Source organism: Manis pentadactyla, chromosome 1, assembly GCF_030020395.1.
Source record: "Manis pentadactyla isolate mManPen7 chromosome 1, mManPen7.hap1, whole genome shotgun sequence".
NCBI classification, from domain to species: Eukaryota; Metazoa; Chordata; class Mammalia; order Pholidota; family Manidae; genus Manis; species Manis pentadactyla.
The window spans coordinates 75,641,050-75,666,114 of NC_080019.1; the positions used below are offsets into that span (position 1 = coordinate 75,641,050).

The 25,065-nt window shown below is 36.9% G+C and overlaps 2 protein-coding genes across 11 annotated transcripts in view; one reads left to right on the forward strand and one right to left on the reverse strand.

The window, feature by feature from the left end:
• LOC118922014 (nephrocystin-3) overlaps nucleotides 1–17,949 on the forward strand; it is a 64,385-nt gene extending 46,436 nt beyond the window's left edge. For 4 of the 8 annotated variants that reach the window (XM_057498823.1, XM_057498839.1, XM_057498827.1 and 1 more), the window contains 5 exons: nucleotides 7,473–7,713; nucleotides 8,722–8,847; nucleotides 9,512–9,627; nucleotides 10,240–10,419; nucleotides 17,778–17,949. In XM_057498823.1, coding sequence (XP_057354806.1) covers nucleotides 7,473–7,713; nucleotides 8,722–8,847; nucleotides 9,512–9,627; nucleotides 10,240–10,419; nucleotides 17,778–17,922 — 808 coding nt within the window. In that variant the 3' untranslated portion in view covers nucleotides 17,923–17,949. Of the gene's footprint in view, nucleotides 1–7,472; nucleotides 7,714–8,701; nucleotides 8,848–9,511; nucleotides 9,628–10,239; nucleotides 10,514–17,777 lie in introns of those variants that run through there. The other 4 variants (XM_036904285.2, XM_036904286.2, XM_036904291.2 and 1 more) reach the window with 3 other exon arrangements.
• Nucleotides 12,002–24,894, reverse strand: LOC118922015 (ubiquitin-like modifier-activating enzyme 5). Of its 3 annotated transcripts, none has more exons than XM_057498873.1 (12): nucleotides 24,706–24,894; nucleotides 21,245–21,290; nucleotides 21,044–21,133; nucleotides 18,581–18,690; nucleotides 17,299–17,385; nucleotides 16,564–16,648; nucleotides 15,730–15,834; nucleotides 15,412–15,539; nucleotides 13,396–13,531; nucleotides 13,062–13,137; nucleotides 12,814–12,920; nucleotides 12,002–12,284 (listed from the first exon to the last, which is right to left on the reverse strand). In XM_057498873.1, exons 1-12 carry the CDS (start codon nucleotides 24,864–24,866, stop codon nucleotides 12,201–12,203), a joined length of 1,215 nt encoding a protein of 404 aa, XP_057354856.1. In that variant the 5' UTR covers nucleotides 24,867–24,894; the 3' UTR covers nucleotides 12,002–12,200. The 3 variants fall into 3 exon arrangements, with proteins under 3 accessions (XP_057354856.1, XP_057354857.1, XP_036760191.1); XM_057498874.1 differs by having other exon boundaries at nucleotides 24,690–24,873; XM_036904296.2 differs by lacking the exon at nucleotides 24,706–24,894 and having other exon boundaries at nucleotides 21,049–21,133.
• Nucleotides 24,895–25,065: the final 171 nt, after the last annotated feature.

Genomic DNA, 25,065 nt, shown 5'->3' on the forward strand with positions numbered 1-25,065 from the left:
TCAGAAAAATGTGACAAATATACAGCCCACTTCACACTTCTTTTTTTTTTTTTTTTTTTTATTATTGAAGGGTAGTTGACAACAGTATTGCATTACATTAGTTTCAGGTGTACAACACAGTGATTCAACATTTATATACATGATAATTCTAGGTACCAGCTATCACCATACCAGGTTGTTACAATATTTTGACTATATTCCTTATGCTATACATTACATCCCGGTTACTTATTTATTTTACAATTGGAAGTGTGTTTATATATATATATATATGTATATATATATTTTGTGAGGGCTTCTCTCATATTTATTGATCAAATAGTTGTTAACCACAATAAATTTCTGTATAGGGGGGTCAATACTCAATGCACAATCATTAATCCACCCCAAGCCTAATTTTTGTCAGTCTCCAATCTTCTGATGCATAACGAACAAATTCTTACATGGAGCACAAATTCTTACATAGTGAATAAGTTACATGGTGAACAGTGCAAGGGCAGTCATCACAGAAACTTTCGGTTTTGTTCATGCATTATGAACTATACACAGTCAGTTCAGATATGAATACTCATTTGATTTTTAAACTTGATTTACATGTGGATACCACATTTCTCTATTATTATTATTTTTAATAAAATGCTGAAGTAGGTAGATACGAGATAAAGGTAGAAAACAGAGTTTAGTGTTGTAAGAGAGCAAATGTAGATGATCAGGTGTGTGCCTGTAGACTATGTGTTAATCCGAGCTAGACGGGGGCAATAAACATCCACGTATGCAGAAGATTTTTCTCAGAACGGGGGGGTGAGGTTCTAAGCCTCACCTCTGTTGATCCCCAATTTCTCACCTGATGCCCCCCCTGCGACTGTGCCTGTCTTAGGTTGTTCCTCCCTTGAGGAATCTTACCCGTCTCTGGCTAACCAGTCATCTTCTGGGGCCATACAGGGAAATGTAAAGTTGGTAAGTGAGAGAGAAGCCTTGTTGTTTGAAAAGGTTAGCTTTTTACTTCTTTGCATATTTATGCCCTGTGGCTTCTATGCCCAGCATTTGTCTTGAGGTATCTTTACCACTTGGGAGAATTATGGTATTATGAATATTATGTTTACTAGGCTCTCCCCTATACCAGGTCCCCCCTATAAACCCCTTTACAGTCACTGTCCATCAGCATAGCAAAATGTTGTAGAATCACTACTTGCCTTCTCTGTGTTGTACAGCCCTCCCCTTTCTCCCACCCCCCCATGCATGCTAATCTTAATACTCCCCTTCTTCTTCCCCCCCTTATCCCTCCCTACCCACCCATCCTCCCCAGTCCCTTTCCCTTTGGTACCTGTTAGTCCATTCTTGAGTTCTGTGATTCTATTGCTGTTTTGTTCCTTCAGTTTTTCCTTTGTTCTTATATTCCACAGATGAGTGAAATCATTTGGTATTTCTCTTTCTCCACCTGGCTTGTTTCACTGAGCATAATACCCTCCAGCTCCATCCATGTTGCTGCAAATGGTTGGATTTGCCCTTTTCTTATGGCTGAGTAGTATTCCATTGTGTATATGTACCACATCTTCTTTATCCATTCATCTATTGATGGACATTTAGGTTGCTTCCAATTCTTGGCTATTGTAAATAGTGCTGCGATAAACATAGGGGTACACTGGTCTTTCTCATACTTGATTGCTGCATTCTTAGGGTAAATTCCTAGGAGTGCAATTCCTGGGTCAAATGGTAGGTCTGTTTTGAGCATTTTCATGTACCTCCATACTGCTTTCCACAATGGTTGAACAAGTTTACATTCCCACCAGCAGTGTAGGAGGGTTCCCCTTTCTCCACAGCCTCGCCAACATTTGTTGTTGTTTGTCTTTTGGATGGCAGCCATCCTTACTGGTGTGAGGTGATACCTCATTGTAGTTTTAATTTGCATTTCTCTGATAATTAGCGATGTGGAGCATCTTTTCATGTGTCTGTTGGCCATCTGTATTTCTTTTTTGGAGAACCGTCTGTTCAGTTCCTTTGCCCATTTTTTAATTGGGTTATTTGTTTTTTGTTTGTTGAGGCATGTGAGCTCTTTATATATTCTGGACGTCAAGCCTTTATCGGATGTGTCATTTTCAAATATATTCTCCCATACTGTAGGGTTCCTTTTTGTTCTATTGATGGTGTCTTTTGCTGTACAGAAGCTTTTCAGCTTAATATAGTCCCACTTGTTCATTTTTGCTGTTGTTTTCCTTGCCCGGGGAGATATGTTCAAGAAGAGGTCACTCATGTTTATGTCTAAGAGGTTCGTGCCTATGTTTTCTTCCAAGAGTTTAATGGTTTCGTGACTTACATTCAGGTCTTTGATCCATTTTGAGTTTACTTTTGTATATGGGGTTAGACAATGGTCCAGTTTCATTCTCCTACATGTAGCTGTCCAGTTTTGCCAGCACCATCTGTTGAAGAGACTATCATTTTGCCATTGTATGTCCATGGCTCCTTTATCAAATATTAATTGGCCATATATGTCTGGGTTAATGTCTGGATTGTCTAGTCTGTTCCATTGGTCTGTGGCTCTGTTCTTGTGCCAGTACCAAATTGTCTTGATAACTATGGCTTTATAATAGAGCTTGAAGTTGGGGAGTGAGATCCCCCCTACTTTATTCTTCTTTCTCAGGATTGCTTTGGCTATTCGGGGTCTTTGGTGGTTCCATATGAATTTTTGAATTATTTGTTCCAGTTCATTGAAGAATGTTGCTGGTAGTTTCATAGGGATTGCATCAAATCTGTATATTGCTTTGGGCAGGATGGCCATTTTGACGATATTAATTCTTCCTAGCCATGAGCATGGGATGCGTTTCCATCTGTTAGTGTCCCCTTTAATTTCTTTTAAGAGTGACTTGTAGTTTTCAGAGAATAAGTCTTTCACTTCTTTGGTTAGGTTTATTCCTAGGTATTTTATTTTTTTTGATGCAATTGTGAATGGAGTTGTTTTCCTGATTTCTCTTTCTGTTGGTTCATTGTTGGTATATAGGAAAGCCACAGATTTCTGTGTGTTGATTTTGTATCCTGCAACTTTGCTGTATTCCGATATCAGTTCTAGTAGTTCTGGGGTTGAGTCTTTAGGGTTTTTTATGTACAGTATCATGTCATCTGCAAATAGTGACAGTTTGACTTCTTCTTTGCCAATCTGGATTCCTTGTATTTTTTTGTTTTGTCTGATTGCCGTGGCTAGGACCTCCAGTACTATGTTAAATAACAGTGGGGAGAGTGGGCATCCCTGTCTAGTTCCCGATCTCAGCGGAAATGCTTTCAGCTTCTCGCTATTCAATATAATGTTGGCTGTGGGTTTTTCATAGATGGCCTTTATTATGTTGAGGTACTTGCCCTCTATTCCCATTTTGCTGAGAGTTTTTAACATGAATGGATGTTGAACTTTGTCAAATGCTTTTTCAGCATCTATGGAGATGATCATGTGGTTTTTGTCTTTCTTTTTGTTGATGTGGTGGATGATATTGATGGACTTTCGAATGTTGTGTCATCCTTGCATCCCTGGGATGAATCCCACTTGGTCATGGTGTACGATGGTTTTGATGTATTTTTGAATTCGGTTTGCTAAAATTTTGTTGAGTATTTTTTACGTCTACGTTCATCAGGGATATTGGTCTGTAGTTTTCTTTTTTGGTGGTGTCTTTGCCTGGTTTTGGTATTAGGGTGATGTTTGCTTCATAGAATGAGTTTGGGAGTATCCCCTCCTCTTCTATTTCTTGGAAAATTTAAGGAGAATGGGTATTATGTCTTCCCTGTATGTCTGATAAAATTCCTGGGTAAATCCATCTGGCCCGGGGGTTTTGTTCTTTGGTAGTTTTTTGATTACCGCTTCAATTTCGTTGCTGGTAATTGGTCTGTTTAGATTTTCTGTTTCTTTTTGGGTCAGTCTTGGAAGGTTGTATTTTTCTAGGAAGTTGTCCATTTCTCCTAGGTTTCCCAGCTTGTTAGCATATAGGTTTTCATAGTAGTCTCTAATAATTCTTTGTATTTCTGTGGGGTCCGTCGTGATTTTTCCTTTCTCATTTCTGATACTGTTGATTTGTGTTGACTCTCTTTTCCTCTTAATAAGTCTGGCTAGAGGCTTATCTATTTTGTTTATTTTCTCGAAGAACCAGCTCTTGGTTTCATTGATTTTTGCTATTGTTTTATTCTTCTCAATTTTATTTATTTCTTCTCTGATCTTTATTATGTCCCTCCTTCTGCTGACCTTAGGCCTCATTTGTTCTTCTTTTTACAATTTCGATAGTTGTGACATTAGACCGTTCATTTGGGATTGCTCTTCCTTTTTTAAATATGCTTGGATTGCTATATACTTTCCTCTTAAGACTGCTTTTGCTGTGTCCCACAGAAGTTGGGGCTTAGTGTTGTTGTTGTCATTTGTTTCCATATATTGCTGGATCTCCATTTTGATTTGGTCATTGATCCATTGATTATTTAGGAGCGTGTTGTTTAGCCTCCATGTGTTTGTGAGCCTTTTTGCTTTCTTTGAACAGTTTATTTCTAGTTTAATGCCTTTGTGGTCTGAAAAGTTGGTTGGTAGGGTTTCAATCTTTTGGAATTTACTGAGGCTCTTTTTGTGTCCTAGTATGTGGTCTATTCTGGAGAATGTTCCATGTGCACTTGAGAAGAATGTGTATCCTGTTGCTTTTGAATGTAGAGTTCTGTAGATGTCTATTAGGTCCATCTGTTCTAATGTGTTGTTCAGTGCCTCTGTGTCCTTACTTATTTTCTGTCTGGTGGATCTGTCCTTTGGAGTGAGTGGTGTGTTGAAATCTCCTAGAATGAATGCATTGCATTCTATTTCCTCCTTTAGTTCTATTAATATTTGTTTCAGGTATGTTGGTGCTCCTGTATTGGGTGCATATATATTTATAATGGTTATATCCTCTTGATGGACTGAGCCCTTTATCATTATGTAATGTCCTTCTTTGTCTTTTGTTACTTTCTTTATTTTGAAGTCTGTTTTGTCTCATACCAGAATTGCAACACCTGCTTTCTTCTCTCTGTTGTTTGCTTGAAATATCTTTTTCCATCCCTTGACTTTAAGTCTGTGCGCGTCTTTGGGTTTGAGGTGAGTCTCTTGTAAGCAGCATATGGATGGATCTTGCTTTTTTATCCATTCTATTACTCTGTGTCTTTTGATTGGTGCATTCAGTCCATTTACATTTAGGGTGATTATTGAAAGGTATGAATTTATTGCCATTGCAGGCTTTAAGTTTGTGGTTACCAAAGGTTTAGGGTTAGCTTCTTTACTATCTTACTGTCTAACTTAACTCACTTGTTGAGCTATTATAAACACAGTCTGATGATTCTTTATTTCTCTCCCTTCTTATTCCTCCTCCTCCCTTCTTCATATGTTGGGTGTTTTGTTGTGTGCTCTTTTTAGGAGTGCTCCCATCTAGAGCAGTCCCTGTAGGATGCCCTGTAGAGGTGGTTTGTGGGAGGCAAATTCCCTCAACTTTTGCTTGTCTGGGAATTGTTTAATCCCTCCTTCATATTTAAATGATATTCGTGCTGGATACAGTAGTCTTGGTTCGAGGCCCTTCTGTTTCATTGCATTAAGTATATCATGCCATTCTCTTCTGGCCTGTAGGGTTTCTGTTGAGAAGTCTGATGATAGCCTGATGGGTTTTCCTTTGTAGGTAACCTTTTTTTTCTCTCTGGCTGCCTGTAATACTTTGTCCTTGTCTTTGATCTTTGCCATTTTAATTATTATGTGTCTTGGTGTTGCCCTCCTTGGATCCCTTGTCATGGGAGTTCTGTGTACCTCTGTGGTCTGAGAGGCCATTTCTTCCCCTAGTTTGGGGAAATTTTCAGCAATTATTTCTTCAAAGACATTTTCTATCCCCTCTTCTCTCTCTACTTCTTCTGGAATACCTATGATACTTATATTGTTCCTTTTCGTTTGATCACTCAGCTCTCTTAAAATTCTTTCATTCCTGGAGATCCTTTTATCTCTCTCTGCATCAGCTTCTCTGCGTTCCTGTTCTCTGTTTTCTAGTCCATTAATGGTCTCTTGCATCTCGTCCATTCTGTTTTGAAGTCCTTCCAGAGCTTGTTTTATTTCTGAATTCTCTTTCCTTAGTTCTTGCATATTTCTCTGCAAGTCCATCAGCATGGTTATGACTTTTGTTTTGAATTCTTTTTCAGGAAGACTGGCTAAATCTATCTCCCCAGATTCCTTCTCAGGGTAAGATGTAGCAGATGCCGAAGCTGTCTGGGTTAGTCTTGTCTGGATCATATTTTTTTGCCTTTTCATGTTGACAGGTGCTATTGACTGTCAGCTGGGAGGGCCAAAATTTTCACTTGCTACTGGCCTTTCTTTACTGGGACAACTGCGACCCCTAGTGGCTTGTGTTGGGTAATTGCGTGTAGACTGGGTCTTTGTGTCTTGCCCGGCCGGAAGGGAGAAATTTCCCTTTCTGTGGGCGGAATTTGTCTCAGGCTGCTTCTCTGCTTTCGCAGCGCCCGGTGGGGTGATGAATGGGGGGGCTGCTTGACTGTTTGCCTCCGTGAGGGGTCTCAGAGCTGTTGCCCAGGGGGTTAGTGCACCCGGTTTTCCCTGTAATTTCCAGCTGCTGTACTGTGACCTGGGTTGTTTCCGTCAAGCTGTTAAGTCCCTGTCCCTTTAAGACTTTCAAAAAGCCCCCGCTTTTCTTTGTCACAGGGGCATCAGCTTCGGCACCCGCTCAGAGGTCTTACTCCCTGTTCCCCCAGTATCCAGGGCCCCCTGGGCATGCACTGTGTCTGCGCTCTGGCCCGGATGGCTGGGGCTGGGTGTTCGGCAGTCCTGGGCTCCGTCTCCCTCCCGCTCTGCCTACTCTTCTCCCGCCGGGAGCTGGGGGGAGGGGCGCTCGGGTCCCGCAGGGCCGGGGCTTGTATCTTACCCCTTTCACCAGTCGCTGGGTTCTCGCTGGTGTAGCTGCAGTCTGGCCACTGTCCTGCGTCTTCTGGTCTCTCTTTTAGGGCTAGTTGTGTTTGTTGTATTTTCAAAAGTATATATGTTTTTGGGAGGAGATTCCCACTGTCCTACTCACGCCGCCATGTTGGCTCCCCACACTTCTTAAACTAAAAATTATTTAGTACTAACAACAAAGGAAGAAAGAGTGAATACCAAAATCTTTTGAATTAGGTCTAAAAATTTTAAAGGGATAAAAAGTTTGGTTTGGGAAATATTTATGGGTTTGTCTTTTAGGAGAAGTGAAGTGGAGAACTAAGATAATCATCTAGATTAGGCCCTCACACTATCAGGAAACACACTATCAGGAAAGCATTTTTAATTTCTAGAAGAAGGAAGAAAGGTTATTAAGGGGTGAGAAAGAGAATTTTGAGCTGAATCCTTCATTTTAACAACTATCTTGGATTTGAAGAATGAAAGTGCTTCAGTTCTCCAACTATGTAGGGCTGGGAATTCTGACTTCCAGAGAAGAGTTTAAATCATTTAACGGTTTTCTTTGTAGAACAGCTGACCAGTTTCTGAAGCGTTCCTTAGAAATGAGGGAGCGAGTTCTAGGACCAGATCACCCTGATTGTGCCCAGTCTTTGAACAATCTGGCGGCTCTGTGCAATGAAAAGAAACAGTATGATAAAGCTGAAGAGCTTTATGAAAGAGCTTTAGACATTCGGAGACGAGCATTAGCTCCTGATCACCCATCTTTGGCTTACACAGTGAAGCATCTTGCAATCTTGTATAAAAAAATGGTAAGTAATCCTTGGCATGCTTACTTATGTTTTATAATAGACCAATTAAGCCATAATTACTATCAACAAAATAATTTGTCTTCTGATGGACAGATTATTTTCTATGAGCTTTCAAATCATACTAATTTTGTAACAAATAGTTGAGTGCAATATTTAAATATTATTTTAGACTTAACTAAATTAAGGCACTGGTTTGGTTTTAAAATACATTCCAAATACAAATGCATTCATCAGCATTCTAATGAAAACTTATCTGTATATTACATTTCAGGAGTTCTAAAATTCAACCAGTATTAAGTGTGTTAAGCAGCCAAAAACGTAACAAATCACCCAATTGCCAGCGCTAAAGTCTTTGTAGTTGAGCATTTTAATTGTTTTTCTTTGCCTACAATTACATATAACCATTCTTTGCCATAGGGTTCTAGCCTGAGTGATGTTTGGCATTTTTATAGCTGTTCTTCAAAAAAAATGCCAGAGAAGTTTGCTTTCATTTCATTTAGTAGTTACAGAGCCGTGCAGACTGACTTTAGCCTTTGTGGGACCCTTGCTTGTCATCCTGGCACTTAAGTTGATGTTTTAGTTAGAAGGGTTAGAAGGATGCATTGTTGATATTTCTGCCCAACTTTCAAGTAAAAAGAAGTAACTGAAAAATCTGGAAGGGATTTGGTGGGAAATGAGTTTTTATTTTGATGCCATCTCTAAATTACATAAATTACATAGCAAACATACTTTAACTGGCATGTTTCTACTTCACCAGAAACTGAGTAATAAATTTGTGATTTTAAAGGGCTTTCTGAGTTATCAAAGAAAATGTTTGTATATTCAACATAGCTTTACTGACTTATTAGATTTGTTATTTGTAAGCTTAAACATTAAACTGGGAGGAAACACTTCTGAATTTTTTCCTTCAAAATTACTTTTATACAAAATTTTAGTCATGAAAAAAGCTCTCATCAGATCGTACTTATTGCTTTAATATTTTTGTTAGACTTCACTTTTGTTTTTTAGGGGAAACTTGACAAAGCTGTACCTTTATATGAACTGGCTGTTGAAATTCGGCAAAAATCCTTTGGCCCAAAGCATCCTAGTGTAGCTACTGCCTTGGTGAACTTGGCTGTTCTCTATAGCCAAATGGTAAGTTCCCATACTTACTCTTTATAAATGTTTTTTTTTTTTTTTTTAGGAGAGCAAGCAAGGCAGAAGTTTTTATTTAGAGAGAAAGCAAGAGGGCAGAGCTCCTGGCTCAGGCCAGGAGGAGACAAGAGAGTACCGATAAATGAATGGTTTTAAGAAATGAATTAGATGTGGCACAGTAAAAATAATTGAAGGAAAATTAAGATTCTCTACTAATGCTTCCTATGGTACTTGATAAATTACTAACATTACCTTTGTAAGGTAGGCCCTCCTTAGTGTAAAACTTAGTTCATTGCATAAGCTTAGTTTTTTAATAATCTGGAGACTCCCTACATCTCCGTATCTAATGCTGTCATTAAGCTGTGGCATTTGACTGTGATGGGTGAGGAACAGGTGTGGTATCCACTGGGCAATGAAGAAATACATTTTTGCTTGTATTGGGTTAAGATCAGTGGTTACCAAGCCAGGTCTAAAAACTTAAGATTTCTATTACACTGCTTCTCCCATTATGATTATTCATAAATCAGTCTGTTTATCCATGTCTCATAGGAGGATATAAACATTTTTAAGGGCTTACCCAAACAGGTCAACTTAGTCTAAAATACTTTAACAGTAATTTCAGAAACCCAGTGTATTCAAGTCAGCACTTTTTTTTTTTAATAAGAAAAAATATGTTGAAGCCTTGCCATTATATGAAAGAGCATTAAAGATTTATGAGGACAGCCTGGGTCGGATGCATCCTCGAGTTGGAGAAACATTAAAAAATTTAGCTGTGCTTAGGTAAGAATTTTCTCACTTTACTGATAAAGCCAAACTCTGTTTTAGAGCAGCTGTAATTTCACTCATCATAGAACAAAGAATTGTTTGTTGCTGAATGTTTTTTCTTGCAGGGAGAGGAATTGTTTTTGTTGATTTACAAAAAAAAAAAACTAGTATCCAGAAGCAAAATGAAGGCTGCATGATGTATTTTGTAGAGGAGTGTGTCAGGTAAATAGTGAAGGATGGTTTACATTTGCAACTACCTGGCTCTGGGCGTAATATGGGCAATTTGCTGTCCTCAGAGCTAATTTACATTAAGGACATGTTGCCTTATGCTTTGTGTATCTCAGTATGCAAAGAATACCTTACTTCCCTTAGCAGTTTCACTGCATCTGTTATTATAACATGGTCTTAATGATTTCTGTGTGAGACACTGAAATGTTCCTTAGCAGTCAGTATATATAGAAAGGAGAGGAGTTGGGGTACTCTATTTTACTGGTCTGAATGCACTAGAAAAAGCAAAATGAAAAAATAAGCAATTATTCACAACTTGAGTTTTTTGTATCGTCTTAAGATCACTGCAAATTGTTAAGTGGTTATATTTTCATCTTAAGAATTTTTTTTCTCTCAAAGCTATGAAGAAGGGGATTTTGAAAAAGCTGCTGAACTATACAAAAGGGCAATGGAAATAAAAGAAGCAGAAACATCACTTTTGGGTGGAAAAGCTCCTTCCCGACAGTCATCAGATGGAGGAGACACATTTAGCTTAAAAACAACCCATTTTCCTAGTGTTTTCCTTCATCAGGGACAAAGGTAATAGCGGCAATTACGATTCACTGCAACTGCGTCTTATGGTAATTAAGAAAAATTTGGAACATTAGAATCTTAAACTTATTTTGAAAATGTTTTTAAGAAAAATTTATTTTTACTTTATGTGACTTAACCGATATATTTATGAAATTTTATTGGACCACATTGAAGTCTGGCTCATGATTGTGTCTGTTTTAGTTGCTTTAAAGAATTAACTTTCCTATTGTATGGAACCCAAGGATATACACACACATTAGAATCCTAAGACAACATGAAGAGTTGGTCACAAAGAGTGCATTGGTCTGTTCAACAAAAGCTACAGAGCGGAAAGAGTTCAAGAATTGATTCTTTTAATCTCTCAAGAGCTCCTTTAGACTCACCATTCCTTTTCTTGCTTTAGCCTGGCCCAATTCTCTACCTCAAAGAAAAGTTTCAAGGAATAAAGGGATAATGTTTATGAAAGGCTTCAATTATTCTTGTGTAAAATGAACTAGTAACAGGAATCTCTGCTACAGTTTTTTTAAGTTTTCCTTTTCTTGGAGCAGATCGGGCCAAGCCCTCTGCTTTCCATGCTCTCTACACTGTACATTATTTTACTGTGTATGTAGCTACATCATGTCTGAAGTCACTAATGCAGTAACAAGTCAAGCTTTCCAGTGTACTTTAGCTTTTCCCAAAATAGGAACATGACATTCTCCTCCACCTTCTCTCTTAAATGGCCTAAATCTGTCTCTTCATTTATTTCAAACTCAAATGGTCTGCCATTTGATACTAAAAATTAAATATTTTTATAGGTCTCATACTTATTGCCATTTTTTGTACCATTTATGTATTTATGTGTAATAAAATCTTCAATTTTAATGCCCAAGATTCTGACATGTGGATAAAGTGAAGGTTCCTATGGCCAGGATTCTCACCTGGCCCTGGTCGGCTTGCTCACTATACACGTGTGGGCAATTAATTGACACTATATAATAAAGAGCTCCGCCCAGTGCTCTGGGCTACATGGCTACACGGCTGCAGGAGAGCAGATATATAGGCCACAGATTAATTTCTTTTCCGTAGTGCAGAAATACAATTACTACGTCCTCAAAGTACTTTTATCTGTCTGTTCATGAAGAAAGCTTCCTTTTATTTGCCATTGTCTTGTTTTGAATATATAATTCACAAGTTTACAAACTTTTCCAATGACTACATTTCAGCTTATATTTCATTAGGAACTATTTTAGAGGATATTTTTATTTTGTAAGTTAAAGATTTAAAATTCATTGTTGGCCAACCTAATAGTGTACAGTTTTCTTGTACAGAGCAATTCCAAACATGAGTAGATGCCTGCCAGCTCTAATCATTACTTTGTGTCTCTTGTCCTTTTCCCTGTATCTGAGAACTACAAACTACTTTTTGCCCATGGCCTCAGGCAAGAGGCCACAAGGATTACTGGAAATAAAAGGGGTACAGAATCAAATTGGTCCTTTCTTCCCAACCCTCCCAAAAGGCCAAAACATTTCAATGGCTAAATTTTCAATATGATCTATAACTGCCTAAAATAATCCCTTTAAGTTTTCTTAATGGAATAACACATGAGTTTTAGGAGAGTTACTTAGTTGATTTTAGTTGAAGGCTGGAAGCAAAAGGAACAGTCAAGGTACTTTGAACAAGTACAATAATTCCGTGGAAAGTACACATCAATTAATGTTGCCCTAAGTTATTTTCAGTTCTGAAATGATTTCATTTGAAAGGAATAGGCTTAAACACAGGAAATAAAGTACAGGCTAGTCTGTTATCTACATATTCTTCATCTTGGCCATGAGGTCTTCCAAGCTTTCACCAGAATCTTCCACTGTTACCTCAGGTACAGAGTCCTTTTCCTATCAGTGAATGAGGGAAACACAGTAAAAAAAAAATAACCATATAAAATTCTTGATGCTTTGGAACATATAATCAGTAAGCTTTAACCTCATTCAAAAGTTTACAAAGTAAATTTTACTTAATAAATATGCCTTCTGATTTTTAGAAGAGACAAAGTATTTTACTTCCCCCACTAGTCTTTTGGTTTAAAAGGCAGTAATTTATTCTTGAGATCTCTACTGAGTGGTATTTTTACATGATATTGTGTCTATAACTATCAAATACAAAAATATCTTAATTTAATCAAAATCTATTTCCATTGATCCATTAATAAGTGAAAAAAACTATTTTTTGTCTATGTTCAAACAGTTTATAAACATGGTATGTTTTTCCATATTAATACTGAATACCTCTCTTTTGTGTATCTTAATGCCTGTAGTGTAAAATACCTAAAATAGAAAATACTGCCTTGGCAATATAAAATAGGATTAAGATGAAAGAAGATTCTTGCATGATATTTACTGATGGTAAGTCAGATTTTAGATGTACCTTTTTGGGAATTGTATATGCCACTGTAATTCCTTCAGGTAAGTCAGGAACTGGACCTGAAGAATTTTTCAGTTCCTCTTCTGAAACCTCAGATACCAACTCAATACCTGTAAAATTAAGTTTGATCTTATAAAAGTTTTAAAGAACTTAATACGCAATCGTTATTTAACATTTGTATACTCTTATATTCCCTCCCACAAATGATTTCGTTTAAGTGCTGCCATTTCAATTAATGAAAAAATTCCTACCCCACTCATTGTCTTCATGTATTATCATTTCCTCTTCATGAACAACCTCCTGTTTGGGCAGTGCTGCTACCCTTTTCTGTAGAAATCAAACAGTATCAAGGTTTCTTACTCATTTCTCAGTTCTCTGAAGCATTAATGAAGAATTCAGACAAGATTTTTATCTTACCAAAAGCAACAAAGGACTCTGAACAGCTTTTTCATTTTTGAAGTATGGTGAATAAATTAAAAATTTTAAATCCAAAATCCATTTCTCGTATTCCAAATATAATTGTTCCTTTTTAAAAAAATTATTATCCTATATATCTCTCAAACATTCTAACAGATTGATATATACCTTATATTCGTCCTGTTGCTTCCTGCAATTTCTATCATCACACTGAGGATTTGGCTTCATGGACATAGTAGGAAAGAAATCCTGCATTGCATTGTATCCAAGGTAAAAACTAACAGTGCCAAAATTTAACAGAAACCTAGAAAAACAAAGTAGACTCAAATTTAAAAAGTAAAACCATAAATGTATTAGAACAAAGTAACTGAATTAAAAAAAAATAGTTTTGAAGTAGGTAATGATTTCTGTAACAAGCAATCCAGGAAACAAATTTTTTATCTTGTTTACAGAGCATGGCTTATAGTAGATGTTTGTTAAATGAATACAAGAAAGAAGAGATTACTTCATTTCATCAACATAGAACACACTATTATTTTTTGAACCCCTAATAAAGATAAAATGTGTCAAACTATGACACGTGAACAACTTTAAGAAGCATACTGATTTTAGGTTAAAATGTGGGACGAGTATACCTTAAAAATCTTAGATACGGTACTTAATCTAACTACTTTAATATTTTTAAGATTTTATATATGACTTACTATAAAGTTTATAATCTTAAATGTACAACTCAATAAAATTTTACAGAAGTCTTTACCCATAAAATCACTAATAGGTCAAAATATAGAGCATTTCCACTATGTCATTAAGCTCCCCAGTCAAATCTGATTCCTTTTAGAAGCTTATATAGAAAAGGAAAAATCACATATGAAGGACAAACAAAGGAGAAATATACAAATGCATGTTGTTAATATAAAATAAAGACAAAACTGAGCAAAGGATATAAGGAATTCACAGAAAAATGTAAGTGCTCAACCCTTTCCACAAATCTCTGAAAACTGGAATGACATCCACTTTCACTATCATATTTACAAAGAGTAAAGAATTAGATGATACCCAACATTACCAAGGTGTGGGTGAACCAGATACTCTTACACTGTGACGGAAATGTTCAACTCTTTTGAAGGAGAAATTTAGTAATGTCGAAATAAACATTACATAAACTCAAATTCCACTTCTAAAATTTCACACTACAAAAATCTAGTGTACAAAAACATTTGCAAGATTTTGTTTGCAGCATTATTACATAGCAAAAAAATCTATTAAGTAGCTTAAAAGTCCATAAATAGAGGGCTGGTTAAATATGACACATCCTTAAGAGAATACTTTGCAGCCATGATTTTGTTTCCCTTTTTCACACTATAAAATGTTTTGTTTAGATAGGGCCTACTGAAGTTTATGCAATCTATCTACTCTTATATGAAATAGCCCTAGACGGTTGCCTTGAGAGTGTTTAGGTATGCTTTTTATAATTTCACAGTTCTGGTATCAGATATCTCCCTGTATCATGTTGCAGTTTGTTTTATCATATTGGAAGGTTAAGAAACATAACTTAAGCTTATTAAAGTTGAAAGTGAGGAAAAAATGGTCTGAATTAGGGAACACTTAAAGGGGTTCTGCTTTCAGTAAAGGGTGAGTTGGTTCTAAAACCCTTAGACATTAATTTTAGCTGCAAAGAAGGCTTTGTTGTTTTTAGCTATAGTTTAAATGGTGTAACTGCTGGATATACGTTTTTGGATAGCAAAGAGATAACCCTCAATGTTTAATCACAGATTATTTTATTTATAGTTAAATCAAGATAATGGAAGAAAGTGTATTTATGCCTAAATCACCAACATTTGGTCAAATCTGCAGAGATTTAAATTATTTGGTTAATGCTTCATAAATAAATACACCAGTACCACAGTACCACTTAACATGAGCTATTCCAAATGCAGGGAGTGTGTGTGTATATAAATTAATATATATGTAATATTAATTTGTTTAAATTAAACATGTTAAGACATTTATATATAGATAAAAAGTACATATATAAAAAAATATATGCATTTCTAAAGCTAAATTAAAAAAAACTATATTAAATAATTAGCTAGTAATTCCAGTATTTTAAATACTTCCTGAAATACTTTTGTTTCTATCAAAAGCAAACAAGATGATTCAGAATAACTATCCCTCACTCACTTTAACACATTTTGGACCAGGATTCCAGCAACCACACCCATAGTGGTAGGAAGACTGGCTGCACAAACACCTTCTCTTTTCAGACTCTTTTCATCAATATTTGCAGCAACTACAAGTGGGGGAGCACACTGCATGAAAACAAAAGAAAATATATTTCAAAGTAAAGAGGAAAAAGTGTTAAGATGTTCAAAATAATATTCCATCATGTTCAAAGTTTGTTTTTTCTTTGAACTGTAATACATTTTCAATGCCCCAGGAACTCTAGTACTTAAGAGTGAAAAGTAACTCAAAATGAGACCCAAAATGAGTCATGCATACCGCAAAACAAGCAGATTCTCCAGGAATTATGAGCTGTATGTGCCCGGAAACTGCATTTTCACTGACCCCAGATTCCATCCATGTTTGTCCAAGTTCATTACAAGCCTTAGTAGAAATAGGTGGAAACATAAAAGAGCAAAAAAGTAATTTATCTAAGTTCTTTTCATGAAAATTGAGGTAAAGTAAATAGATTACCAAGGGCTTTTAAAAATTAGTTTTCAGAATAAAAGAGGAAAGTTGTAAATAATGGAACTCCTTGGCAACTACCACTGTATATAAACTGACAACATTCAAGTAAGCAGTCAATAAATATTAATTAAAATGAGCCATAGTTTATTAAATTTATTAATATAAAACTTCATTTTTCTAGAACAATTTCAGCAAGAAAAAAGATGCAAAATATCATTTGAAAAGTTGGAACACAAATATTCAAAAAAACCAATTTTATTTTTGAGAAACCATGTTTGTAGGCAATTTATACATATATATTTACTTAAAAATAAAGTAACATAAAACCAACGCCAACCAAAAGAAAGACATTATATACAGTCGATTACTTTAAAAATTGTACATCCAAAGTTGTCTATTTTGTGGTTTCCTCTATTTGGCACATGAGAGAGAGATACTGAAATATAAGATACAACAGCAAGGCTAGATAAGTCCCCCAGTGACCAGAATATATTTCAAAGTAGGCTAAAAGAACATTTGAAATAAAACACACTATAAAAGGGTTTAAATGCAGAACTTTTTTTAGAAGAGGGAATATATACTGATAGACAATACAGGAAAATAGATAAAAAAGAGTATAACACCTTACAGAATAGAAATACTCACTGTATTTATTGTCATCCGAGCTTCAAAATTGTCCACACAGCTAAGAACTAGGTCAACAGGCTTTCCCTCTTCTAATCCACCATTACTAGGCAAAGCAAATAAATTTTATTTGAAAAAATCAGAACACAAAACACATTCTAATAAGACTATTTGTTCGGTCACATACTTATTCTTTCGGTAAATGCTTGAATATAATTATGACATAGCAAGTATTTAATACTGAAGACCAGTATATATAGAGTATTGAGTAAGTATTATGAATATAATATCAATGATACCACAGTACTTCTTGTACAAGGCATACATTGGTACAAGAAATAGAAAGTCTGTTCACAAAAATTACCATTTCCCTATCAGCTTTCACTACAAATGTAAAAGTAAAAGCTAACTGAATACAATTCAGTATTTCAGTAGTGTTACAATGTCTCTGCAGAAAACCACTTTCATATAGAAATGCAATTTAGAACACAGAACTTATAATTGAGGATCTCTTGTTATATCATAACAGAATTTTGTTTTTTGCTTGTTTTTTATTTTGTTGTTACTATTTTGGGGGGATAATATATGCTTTTTACTGAGCTCCTAATATAGAAAAATCACACAAAAAATTAACTATTTTAAGAACAAAAATATGTATCAATCTACCAATTAACTGAACTAATCATCAGTACATTTTCTAATATTTGTTTAACTGAGCTGGACCATTGTCATACATACACATAAATAAAATTTTACCTTATTCTATCCATGAAATGTTGAAAGTTTTCTACTGTGGTTATATTGTAGTTGTGTACTTCAAAAAGAACATCAGGATTAATGCTCCTAAGAGGAAAAAGGAATGATTATAAAAACAACTGCTAGGAATAGTAAGGGAAAGCAGGAAAAAGAACGGAAATAGCTTAAGATCATTTAAAAGAACTTAGAAAAATGGAACTCAAGCTATGCAAAGAAAACGCAAAGTTGTCCTCTACCTCTTTGGTCCCATTTCGAGGACTGGGTTCAAACATACTGCTTGTCAGAATGTTTACAAAAATGTTCCCACAATCTATGTGCTGGGAATTAAGCCTTTATTACCTCAGTTAGCCACAGCTTGGTGTGGATAAACTGAAGGTTCCTGTGGCCAGGATTCTCACCTGGCCCTGGTTGGCTAGCTCACTACACACGTGTGGACAATAGTTGTTATTGACTCTAATGAGTTCTGCCCTGTGCTTTAGGCAACATGGCTGCACAAGAGCAGAGGCTGGAATGGTGGCAGTGCAGAAGACTGAGACCGCTGTGGGGAGTGGCTCAGAGGCAGAGATAAAGGAGGATTATAGACCTGCAGTGCTCGACCTATGGCACGGAGAACAAGCCGGGTAATAAACCCTTTCATCTCAAGAACGTTCCATTGTCATTCCCTGGTCTCACCGAATCCTTAGTGAACTTGTCGGGGGCTGAAACCCATGACACTCGGCCTGACAAAAGAGTTTCTTTATTCCTTACTCAACTCAGTGCAAGTATGTGTTGGGTTACAAACTAGCTAGAGTAAGAGTTGGCAAACTAGGGCCCTCAGGCCAAATCTGACCTGCCATCTGTTCTGGTAAAGTCTGCAAGCTAAGAATGGTTCTTACATTTTTAAATGGTTGCAGGAAAGCAAAACAATCAAAAGAACAATATTTCATGACCTGTGCAAATTATATGAAATGTGAATTTCAGAGCCCATAAATAAAAGCTGTATTAGAGCACAGCTATGCTCATTCATTTTTGTAATGCCTACAGCTGTTATCACACTACAACTGGGAAGGTGAGCAGTTTTGACAGGGACCATATGGCCCTCAAAACCTAAAGTACTTACTGTCTAGCCCTATTCAGAAAAAGGTTGCCACTGAGATCCAAGACATCAGAGAAATCTTTGTGTAAGTGAAGCATGCATTTTTATAAACAAAAACTCAGGTCCATATATATAAGAGGTTAACTCATACCAAATGCACAAAGTTAGATTTCACTAAAGACAGTCTTTAATTGCTGTTTCATTTACCTCAAAGTATGTTCTGCTGCTTGAACTTTACTTAATCCTGCTTGATGAGGTTGGAAGAAAAGTCTATTCATATTGGCCAGTTCTACCTTGTCATAGTCAAAGAGGAGCAACTAAAATAAAAAATAGTATTCTGATAAAAAACTACCAAAAAACAAACTAATACAAAATAAGTAGATTTTGCTTTTGATGGGTTTAACAGTTCGACAGCAATATGAGCTGACCCTAAAATACTAGTACCATATACTAACTCATTTACTGCCCATATGAAAAGTAAGTACATTAGGTACTCTACTCTCCTGCTCCTGGAAATGAGACAACTAGGGCAGCTGCCCAAAAGCCACCCAGCTAATAGGCAGTGAAAATGGGATTCAAATTCGGGCATTCTCAATCCAGCATCTGTACCTTAACAACAATGGTACTGCCTGTCTGAATGATTCACTGAGAAAGTAATGTTCATTCCATTTCATTCCAATTTTTAAAAAGTGTGCCAAAATCCCAGTTCATTCAAGTTTTTTGCCAGAAGCCAAAACTCATAAATGAAATACTTAAATAAGATCAAAACAAGTGCCATAATTTAAACTAATTAGCATAACATGACTCCTTTTGTGAATATGACACTATATATACCCATGGCATGGCTAAACATCATTCCAAATAGATTTCTAACCCATCAGTTAATTGCAGTTCCTTTCTGTATATTTAGATATGACAGCATTTGTCCCCCACCCTCCCTCCTTTCCACACACACACACACCTTTAAAATGGCCAAAAGATCCCATTTCTTATCAGTACAAACAAGTTGCTCCCAAGGATTTCTAAGGTCCCATCCTTGATCTAAAATTCTGTCACTTTGTAATACTATTCTCAGAATCCTAAATTTAACAATAAAACCAAAAAAAGGGGAAATGGCCAGGGCAAGGCCAGCAGCCAGGCAGAGGTGGAGGCAGGGACCCTACACAAATGAGATTTTCATCTTAAAAAACAAAACCCAGGCCATACACACAACCTAGATATATTTTCTAGAAAAGATTTCACTTATGCCTTCTATGATAGTGTTCTAACCCTATCTGGAGTCCCCAAAATATGGTTTATTTAAGCTAATTCAACAGTATTTATTAGGTCAGGCCAAATACTAAATTTGATCTTTTGGTCTCACATCTGGTTTAGAAGTTGCAGGAAATCCTAAATTTGGGGTAGGGTCTGGCAACCTGTGTTTTAACAAGCAGTCCGAGTGATTGTGATGCACACTCAAACCTGACAGCCAGGAACCTCCATGATCTCTACTATCCTGGGTCAATCATGGCACTTAGGTCAGCTAAAAGCAACTATTGGCTGGCTTCTGTAAACCTCTTGAAAGACTCTAAAATGTTAATATTTTTAGTATCTGGTGTGTCCTGTTCTATATTGATAAATAAATGTCAACTTTGAAACCACTTTCTTTTAAAAATTTGGGGCATGGGGTGGACCAATTGTGAGGAAAATGGAAGTTCCTATGGCCAGGATCTTCCCTGATCCTAAACTACTTGATGATATAATTGGCCTACTACTAGGCTACTGCTTCCATACCCATAGGCAATAGCTATCACTGACTCACTATATAAAGAACTCTGCCCAGTGCTCTAGGCAGAGGCAGAGATGAGGATCACAGACCTGCAGACTGCTAGATGCAGACATGATTCTAGTGCTGGACCTACCGTTGGGAAAACAAGCTGGGTAATAAACCTTTTACCCCAAGAACATTCCATTGTCATTCCTTGGTCTTGCTGAATCCATAGTGAACTTGCCCGGGGCTGAAACCCTCAGACAAGACACCAGTATATTAAAAAGCATTGGCAAACTTTGTGGGGAAAATGCCTACTTTATCAAAATGACAAAGGGTATATAGTTGTGAAAAGCTTATGTATTCAACGACTGTATATCTAACATCATGGACACTGGCTTTATAAATCTAAGATTGGCAGACTGATTTCTAGTATAAGGCTATTTCTTCCTATCCATAAGGTAGGTCAATTTTAGAAAAAAAGTAAAAAATGGGTGGGTTAAAAAATATGGAGCATTCCCTAGTTCAATTTTAAGAATAAGAAAGGTACATGCTTTCTTGTCTCTTTTTATAAAGCACGTGTTTAAAAAATATTTGTTAGATGTTTCAGTGTTTCATTCATATACTTTATCAATTTAACAGCCTTCTTTCCTAGGCTTCTATATCTAAAACACGTAAGTCCAAATTGTTTATTATACCCCAAACAAAAAAGTTTCTGAATACAATTAGGTAGTCCTTGTTTATTCAGCAGTAGTATCAGCTTCTGTTTGGGTGGGATATGTCAACTCCCTCAGGTAGAAAGAATAAATACACAACAAATCAATAAACCATTAGTAATGAGGAAGAAAAATCCTAACTTGTACCTGATTTACTCCAGAAGTGAATGGGTTCCCTATATGATAAGCAGAGAGAAATGTTTTTACCTTACCAATGCCACATCTTGTCAGCATTTCAGCAGTCACACTACCAACTCCACCAACACCTACTATTGCTACAGCAAAGGTACGGATTTTCTGTGAAATGCAAAATGATATGTGTTGGTTAATAACTCTATCATAAACATCACCATAAACTATTTTCATTTACTGAAATCATCTTCAGAAACTTGGGAAGGTTTATCATACCTCATAGTCGCTTACAATTCCCATCCGTTTCAGTGCCATCAGTCGGCTTAAACAAAGAAAAAACTGTTTTAAAACTCGCAATCTTTTAATTAATAATGATACAAGTAACCATATATCATCAGAAAAACACTAAAACTCAATCATTACTAGTCTTTTAAGAGGAGAAATCTTTCAGCTGGCTTTCCCCAGATGAAACTACATCACCTAGGAAGCTTTAAAAACACTGACACGGAATACCCTCCCAGGTGTAGCCTATGCAACAAGAATTTTTTTAAAGATGAAATGCCATTTATTGAAATATCTGCATGCAGGAAAAAAATAAGGATGGTATCCACCAGCCAGAAGCTGAGGAGTTCCACCTCTGCTCTTTATGTATCTCTTTTACGAATTATCTCAACAAGATATTTTTTTAAAAGCTCTTCAGATACTCTGAAGTAAAACCAAGATTGAGATCTATTGATTTAAGTATTAAGTATCTAGATGAGTAAAAGTGAAATTTCAACATTTTTCCATGCTTACTTAATATATGTAAATATTCTATGTTTAACACTAAGATTTACTGTGTAATATCAGTATAATTTCATGGCTGGAATTCCAATCACTTGCCTCTGCCCATAATGGATGATGTCTACTTTCAGTAAGAACCTATTACATGTTAAGGACACTGTGAGGTACTTTACCTCGTTACTAATCTGTTCTATCTTCAGTGTTTTAGATTTTTTTTAAACATATACAGTTTAAACCTATATACATATACAGTTCCTCAACACGGGTTTGAACTGCACAGGTCCACTTATACATGGATTTTTTTCATATATTGGAAAATTTTTTTGAGATTTGCAACAGTTTGGAAAGTCATTTTCTTTTCTCTGGCTCTGTTATAAGAATATAATATATAACACATATAACATACAAAATATGTGTTACTTGACTATGTTGCTAGCGAGGCTTTCAGTCAACAGGCAATTATTAGTCAAAAGTCACATGTGGATTTGACTACAGGAGTTGGGGGTCAGTGTCCCTAACCCCCAGGTTGTTTCAAGAGTCAACTATACATACAATTCCCATTCATTTACACTCTACAGTCAAATAGTTCTACCAGGCTTGCTAGGAAATTCAGCGGTTTTCTGGCCTCCACCCCCATTTTCCTGTTCTTCCTCACTTCCAACTCTATGACCAACATACCTCTAAATAATGTGCTAACATTTTTATATCTTGATTTCCAGGTTTAGGTGTTCTCTGAAGATGATTTCATTCTAACCATTGATCCCCAAAGCACACAAATGCTTCTCGTCCCACCAGCCTTTTACTATTGTTGTAGGGTCAGTTTGCTTAGATGTTAAGACTGTTCACAACTGGGCAATGCAGTATATTAGAATGTCCTCTTTCCTGTACAATCCCCACCCTTGACATTAAAAATTGCTTCTCTTTATGCTAAATTCCCTATGTACTTTAACATATTCAAACCCGGTTGAACACAGTCACATGTATGAGATACTCTATCAACTTTACCTTCTAAAAGATGTATCTACTAGAATCTTCTGACATGCACCCATCTGCAGACTTACTGCACACATCGCTCCCATTCTGGGATCTCCCATCATCATTATATCACAAACTCTTTTCATTTCATTTTTTTATCCTTTATTAATCCTCTGCTTCCTGTATCCTACAGTTCAGTGGTTCTAAAGTGTGATCCATGGATCAGTACGTCACATGAAAATATGCTAGAACTGCCATTTCTTGAACCCCTCACCCTAAATTACCAAATGACTCAAACTTTGCAAGTGGGGCCTAATAATCATTGTTTTTCAAGCTCTTGGAGTAATTCTGATGCACATGAAAATTTGCAAGCATCTGCTATGAGAATTTCTTAAGTTATTCTCTTGTTATGGTTCAAAGAACATCTCCCAGTAGCTTTGCAAAGAGTACACACAAGGAAGGTAAATTTTGAGAACTTGTGTGTCTGAAATTATCAAAATTCTATTCTTTATCCAAAAAACTCAAAATTTTATTCTCTAAGAAAATTAAAGGGAATTGCAGAATGATACACACACACACAAAATCTTACTTGATAGTTTAACATGGTATAGAAGTCTATGTTGAAAATAATTTTCCTTCAAAATTTCTAAGGTATTGCTCTAGCTATGTTGGATTGTTAAAAAATTTTTGGATTGTTAGCCCTTCACATTTGGCAACAGAGTTAAAAAATACATGCACTCTGTCAATTATATCTCAATAGAACTGAAAGAAAAAAGGATTAAGACAACTTGGTAAACTATTAGATCTGATGAATGAGGGAAAAGCAAGAAATCTGGCATTATTTCATTTGATTTGGATTAATATGAACTCTTCTGTAATTATGGAAGAATTTTTTATTACAAATAATATACAATTAATAACTTTGTGCCTAAATACTGGTCAGCATTTTAGGCTGTTAAAAAGAAAAAAATGTACCCAAAGACTTCCACTGATGCTTTATAATGCCATAAACAAACAAAACCTTTTTTTAAAATCCAACTCTCCTGCTCTTTAAAGAGTAAGAACATCTCTCCTGTTTCACCTATTTTAAAACTATCCAGTTTTTAACAACACTACTTAATGACCTAATTATTTTTACTGGGGAGACAGTTTCATGTGAACTTGAAGTAAGATAAACTTAATCCAAGTACAGACCTTATTACCTACCACTAGTTGCCTGACTTGAAGGCAAGCCACAGCAGTTGTCTGTCAATTTTTCAACTATAAAATAATAGTAGCAATCTCCTAGGGTTGTGGTGAGCAGGAAAAGTGACAACATAGGTCGAGTGTTTGGCAGGTAGTGAAGCTCTGTCACTCTAGGCCCTGAGCAATAGTCTTGTACAAAGCTTAGCGTGCACCAGCGCTATTCTAAGATCTTCACTTATACTGACGTTTTCGATTCTCAAAACTCTGAGATAGATACTACTATTATCCCCATTTTACAAGTGAGAAAGTGAGGCAAATAGGTTCAGAACTCGCCCAATGTTACTCAGCTACGAAAAGTTGGGATTTGAATACAATTAGTCTGGCTCTCTAGAGTCCTTATCCTTAACTACTATGCTACACTCGGCTTGGAATTAACAAACCTTAGGAAACGAAAAAAGGAGAGGAGCAGACAGGACTGGTCTGACGTCATCTTCTGATAGTTACTACTATTAGTTTTAGGCAGAGCGAAGGTAGACCAATAGAGGCAGGGCGGGTACGACACTGTTGGCGTGTCAGCAGGTACGGGAGCTGCGCCATATGGCAGATATACTTTTTTTTTCTAAAGAACATCTTTGGCCCAATACTAAGACTTGGCCTTGCCCATTTGGGAACAGGACCCCCAGAAAATGAAAAGGGAGACGGGAGGCCTTGTGACCTGGACAGGTAGGGAACGCCTCACTCCGGACCGCAGGGAGACCGTGACCTCGCCGCCTCCTACCCGCGACGCAGGTCACCTGTAGGGGTTGGAGTCCACCACCTCCGGGCTCATCTTCTCAATACGGGCCCGGCCGCCGCCTCCGCCGCCGTCCCACAGCGCCCGCCGACTTCTCTCCCGGGCCAGTTCCCGCTCCAGCTCCTCTATCCGCAGCTGCAGCCGTTCCACAGACTCGGCCATGGCTGGGAGCCCGGCCGCCAATGCTCCCAGCCCCGGCCTTCGCCGTCGCCGCCGCCCCACGCTGCTAGGCCGACTGGATCTGCAAAGGATATGGCTGCCTTCCTAGCTCAGAACCCTGGGCAAGCGGTCCCAGCGCCTCACGGACAGACACGTCTCCGCCACTCCCGCGGACCTCCCAAGGTACCGCTTCCGGTGCTTT

Bases quoted from the DNA above. Each gene is read 5' to 3' on its own strand.
- LOC118922015 (XM_057498873.1), bottom strand. From the start codon at position 24,866: ATGGCCGAGTCTGTGGAACGGCTGCAGCTGCGGATAGAGGAGCTGGAG. The intron at 16,649-17,298 runs GTAAAATTTTAT...TGCTTTGCCTAG, and splicing joins CATTTCATGGATAGAATAAG to TAATGGTGGATTAGAAGAGG. The intron at 15,540-15,729 runs GTATGCATGACT...GTTTTCATGCAG, and splicing joins GAGAATCTGCTTGTTTTGCG to TGTGCTCCCCCACTTGTAGT.